General features: G+C 37.4%; 1 protein-coding gene across 1 annotated transcript; it reads left to right on the plus strand.

The window, feature by feature from the left end:
• The first annotated feature begins 684 nt into the window (after positions 1-684).
• Positions 685-4772, plus strand: LOC100705358 (extracellular calcium-sensing receptor-like). The gene is made up of 9 exons (XM_003455087.5): positions 685-821; positions 1125-1419; positions 1561-1647; positions 1869-2138; positions 2381-2593; positions 2677-2952; positions 3274-3498; positions 3601-3724; positions 3812-4772. The coding sequence occupies exons 1-9, from the start codon at positions 712-714 to the stop codon at positions 4720-4722; spliced, it is 2511 nt and encodes an 836-aa protein (XP_003455135.4). The 5' UTR covers positions 685-711; the 3' UTR covers positions 4723-4772.
• The last annotated feature ends 382 nt before the right edge of the window (positions 4773-5154 follow it).

A 5154-nucleotide genomic window follows, 5' to 3' on the forward strand; every position in this document is an offset into this window, starting at 1 on the left:
ACGTGATGGTGTTGTGTTTAGTATGTTGCTTTGTTTTTGTTTGGTTTTTTTTTTGCTTGTCTTCTCTTCTTTTTCTCTCAACAGGTGATCCAGGAGATTTTTTTTTTCTTTCTCTTTGTCTTTGTAAGTGCCCTTTCTCACTGTCCCTTTTCCCTTCTGTTTTTCTTTTCCTTCCTCTCTTTCTTTCTCCTTTTCCTATCCCCCAGTCATGTCTGTCCCATCTGTAACAACTGAAAATAAAATAAATAATAACAACAAAGTTTGATCAAATGGACCAATACGGCAATGCCATGATGATCCATTTGGCAGAATAAATCCATTTGGTATCCTTGTTGGTCTTCAGACAACAATTCTGACGGCTAAAGAACCAAATGGGACAGACAAAGGAAAAAAAAAAAAAAAAAAAAAAAAGTTACTGGATAGAAAAACAAAATGTCTCAAATGACAAGTCTTTTAGGCCCCACCCATACTCATCCTTCTTCCTTAATGGTTGGTGTGCAAGATTAAACAAAACAAAATGTCAATAAAAGCGAATGACACAGAAATAAAACCTAATGACTGGGATCAGTGATTCAGAAAGCTGTCATGTGCTCAACTTTGAGAACCAATTTGCTCTTGCTTGTTTTGCTGTCTTGCTACTTTTCCTCGGTCATATCCTCTTCTCAGTTTTCCCTCTCATGTCAGTTACAGGGACAGTTTGATCTAAATGGGATGTACAAGACTGGAGATGTGGTTCTGGGGGGACTGTTTCAAATCCACTTCTTTTCAAGTGTTGCTATTCAGTCTTTTACTTCACAACCACAACAGCCTACTTGCAGTGGGTAAGTATGACAGGAAAACAGCATAGAAAAAGAAAAAAAAAGAGAAAATTATTGTAATGGAAATATGAGCTTTTAATTTATGCCTAAGGTAACTGTACTTTTCAGTTTAAAATCGTTCAGGATAAATGCATGTATCTTGAATTATAAATTTATATTTGTTCATCAAAATATCCTGTTAATTGTTATTCAGTTTCTTTATTGGTCTATAAAAATAAGTAATTTTGTCACATGTAAAGTATCTTAGATGAATATCTATCTTGATGAAAATTTATTTTTTCAATAACTAACTTTTTCTTGTCTTAGTGTTTATGCCCTAGGATTTAAGCTCGCACAAACCATGGCCTTTGCTATTGATGAAATCAACAGAAACTCAAACCTGCTACCAAATGTGACTCTGGGATATACTCTGTATGATAGCTGCCTTGAACTTGGAATTGGATTCCGTGCAGCATTGTCATTGGCCAATAGTCAAGAGGAGAAAATTATATTGAATGATACATGTGTTGGAAATCCTTCAGTCATAGGGATTGTGGGTGATCAGTCCTCTACACCTTCAATTGCAATCTCCAATGTCTTAGGTTTGTACAGAGTACCTATGGTAAGTTTTCTGCTTGACCATGTAACAGTTTTCTTTGATTGTTTTCATTTAATAGCAAATGTAGAGCCACTTGTACAAAACAATGCATGACAAAGTTAAAAATTTTTGGATATTACTGCATATAGTCTCTATTTTTAACAGGTGAGTTATTTTGCTACATGTTCCTGCCTGAGTGACCATCAAAAGTATCCATCCTTCTTTAGGACGATCCCAAGTGATGCTTTCCAGGTGAAAATCTGTTAACAAAGTTAAAATGGAAAAGCTAATGAATTCTGGTTAAAGAAATTACCTGCTTTGCAACAATATGCTTACAATGATGTAAAATGTTTTTTTTCAGTTACAGTTTTTCTGTATGAAAAAAGCTAAATTGTGACCATGAGGTGTGCACTGGAAACTGATGCAAAAATAATCATGTGGAAAATTGTTCTTGTTTATGCATTTACACTTAGGTACGTGCTATGATCCAGATTCTAAAACACTTTGGCTGGACTTGGGCAGGTCTGCTTGTCACTGATGATGATTATGGACTTCATGCAGCAAGATCCTTTCAGTCTGAGCTGAATCTTTCGGGTGAAGCTTGCCTGGCCTACACTGAGGTTTTGCCCTGGAACAAAAACACAGATGAACTCAGGAGGATCGTTGCTGTGATGAAAAAATCCACAGCTCGAGTTGTCATTGTCTTTGAACATTACAGTCGCGTGATAAATCTTATGGAAGAGGTTTGGCTTTACAAATCTTTAATTATTACTAGTTTCATAGGTCTGAATCACAAAAGTATATTGTGTAAAACATGTATTACATCCTAGTTGAATGAGTACAGAAAACCAGTCAAGCAGAATTTATTTGAAGATGAATAATGACTTCAATGGCATGATAATGTCACTAAAGAAGTTGTAGTTACAATATCACTTCATAGATGGTGGAGGTGTATGTATGGAATTAGGTGTAATCTAATTCACAGGTAGTGAGGCAAAATCTAACTGGCATACAGTGGATCGCCAGTGAAAGCTGGACAGTAACAGTACCTGATGTGCTCCAAACACCTCAGCTTATGCCATACCTGAGTGGTACACTGGGGATCGCTATTCGTCGAGGAGAAATACCAGGACTCAGGGAATTCCTGTTACAAATACGTCCTGATCTACATCACAACAATAGCTATGGAAATAGCATGGTGGGAGTTTAAATTTTTAATATGGTAGTTGGAAGAATCGTATAGTTTCATGATATGTAAAAAACAATATTAAAATATTTCAGGTGAACCAGTTTTGGGAATTTGCATTTCAGTGCAGATTTGCACCAGCTCCAGCAGGCTGGCTGGAAGGTGGAGGTGCATTATGCACTGGAAAGGAAAATCTGCAAAATGTGGACAATGAGTTCTTGGACGTTTCCAACCTGCGGCCTGAGTATAATGTGTACAAAGCTGTATATGCACTGGCATATTCCCTTGATGACATGCTGCGGTGTAAGCCAGGAAGAGGGCCTTTCAGTGGGAACAGCTGTGCCACTTTGCGGTCACTGGAGCCATGGCAGGTGTGATATCATTTTACAATCTGTTCATAAATTCTTTGCTTTAAAATTATTTTCAGCATAGAATTTACCACAGAATTTAACATGTAGGATTAAATACAATGTGATAATATTAAGTATGAAAAAGCTAGAGTGAGCTAAACAGATTTTCCGCACTCCCCCCCAAAATTAGCAGTTGATAAATTTAGATCAGAGGCATGTATGCATGAATCATTACTAGTGATGTAATATTCTATTTGATTATTTAATACTGGATGCCATACTGGGTTACTTTTCACCTCAGTGTGAAAAGTAATTTATTTATTATACATTCCTTTTTAACAGCTTCTTTATTACTTGGAAAGAGTGAACTTCACCACTCCGTTTGGTGATCAAGTGTCATTTGATGAGAATGGTGATGTGGAGCCTATTTATGATGTGATGAACTGGTTGTGGCTCCCTGATGGAAGCACTAAAGTTCAAAGTGTGGGTGAGGTTAAGGGGTCAGGTGAAGGTGAAGAACTCATACTTGATGAAAACAGAATCTTCTGGAACTTTGAATCGAAAAAGGTTCGATATGAGCTTTAAAAGTTAACTTTTGGCATATGTCCAGTATATATCAGTGTAAAAGCTAATTAACTCATAGCAAAGCTATTTAATTTCGTCCTACAGCCACCTCGATCAGTATGTAGTGAGAGCTGTCCTCCTGGTACCCACATGGTGAGAGAGAAGGGGAAACCCCAATGCTGTTTTGACTGCATCCCTTGTTCTGAAGGAAAAATCACTAATAAGAGCAGTACGTATTTTTCTTTTTGCATGACATATTCAATTTAATTATTATGAAGAATAATATGCATTTCACCAATGTTCCCTTTTGTATCAGACTCCTTGGAGTGTACCAGTTGTCCAGAGGATTTTTGGTCAAACCCCCAGCGTGATGTATGCATTGCTAAGAAGACAGAGTTTCTTTCCTATCATGACCCTTTGGGCATTTGTTTGACGGCAACCTCGTTACTGGGAACACTTATATGTGCTGTTGTTCTAGGGATCTTTATCTGCCATCGCAGAACACCCATAGTACGTGCCAACAATTCAGAACTTAGTTTCCAGCTATTGTTGTCACTTAAGTTGTGTTTCCTTTGTTCGTTGCTGTTTATCGGACGACCCAGGCTGTGGACATGCCAACTCAGACACGCAGCATTTGGGATCAGCTTTGTGCTTTGTGTCTCATGCATCTTAGTAAAAACCATGGTTGTTCTGGCTGTGTTCAAAGCTTCTAAGCCAGGAGGGGGAACCAGTTTGAAGTGGTTTGGTGCTATGCAGCAGAGAGGAACAGTTCTGTTTCTTACATCAATTCAGGCAGCCATCTGTGCTACCTGGCTTGTGTCTTCCTCTCCAACTCCACATAAAAACACCCAATACCACAATGATAAGATTGTTTATGAGTGTGCAGTGGGGTCCACTGTGGGTTTTGCAGTTTTATTGGGTTATATTGGCATGCTGGCTTTCCTCAGTTTTCTAATTGCATTCCTGGTGAGGAATCTCCCTGATAGTTTTAATGAGGCCAAGCTCATCACATTCAGCATGCTGATCTTCTGTGCTGTGTGGGTGGCCTTTGTTCCTGCTTATGTCAGCTCACCAGGAAAACTTGCAGATGCAGTGGAGGTATTTGCCATCCTGGCTTCAAGTTTTGGACTTTTGATCACACTGTTTGGACCTAAATGTTACATAATCCTGTTGAGACCAGAGATGAACACAAAGAAATCTATTATGGGTCGTGGCATTGAGTCATAAACAGTTCACTAATTTCAAAAGAAAGAAAAGAGAAAAGTTTCTCTCTCCAGTTTTTCTCCAGGCAGAAAAAAATGTGTATTTAAATAAATTTAATATTCCTTTTAAATCCTTTTAAAGCTTGGTGCTAGTGTCACATGACTGCAAATGTTCAGTTCAGTTTCAGTTTTATTTGTCATATGCAAGTTAGCACAGGGTCAACATTGCAATGAAATGTGTTTGACGAGCAGCAGTCACTCAGCAGCATGGTACAATAGAAGAAAATATAATAAAATAAAATAAAATAATAAAAAAATAAATAGAAAAATAGTAAAGAGCAAAATATTAGAGAGACGTGGTAAAAGAGAAAAGACGACTAAATATATATGTATCTATAAATATAAATATATGTACACTAGTGATTAAATAAGAAAATCTTGAAAAGAAATATGACGG

This window comes from Oreochromis niloticus, linkage group LG14, assembly GCF_001858045.2.
Source record: "Oreochromis niloticus isolate F11D_XX linkage group LG14, O_niloticus_UMD_NMBU, whole genome shotgun sequence".
NCBI lineage: Eukaryota > Metazoa > Chordata > Actinopteri > Cichliformes > Cichlidae > Oreochromis > Oreochromis niloticus.

Bases quoted from the DNA above. Each gene is read 5' to 3' on its own strand.
- LOC100705358 (XM_003455087.5), top strand. From the start codon at position 712: ATGTACAAGACTGGAGATGTGGTTCTGGGGGGACTGTTTCAAATCCAC. The intron at 2,139-2,380 runs GTTTGGCTTTAC...TCTAATTCACAG, and splicing joins TGATAAATCTTATGGAAGAG to GTAGTGAGGCAAAATCTAAC. The intron at 3,499-3,600 runs GTTCGATATGAG...TTCGTCCTACAG, and splicing joins GGAACTTTGAATCGAAAAAG to CCACCTCGATCAGTATGTAG.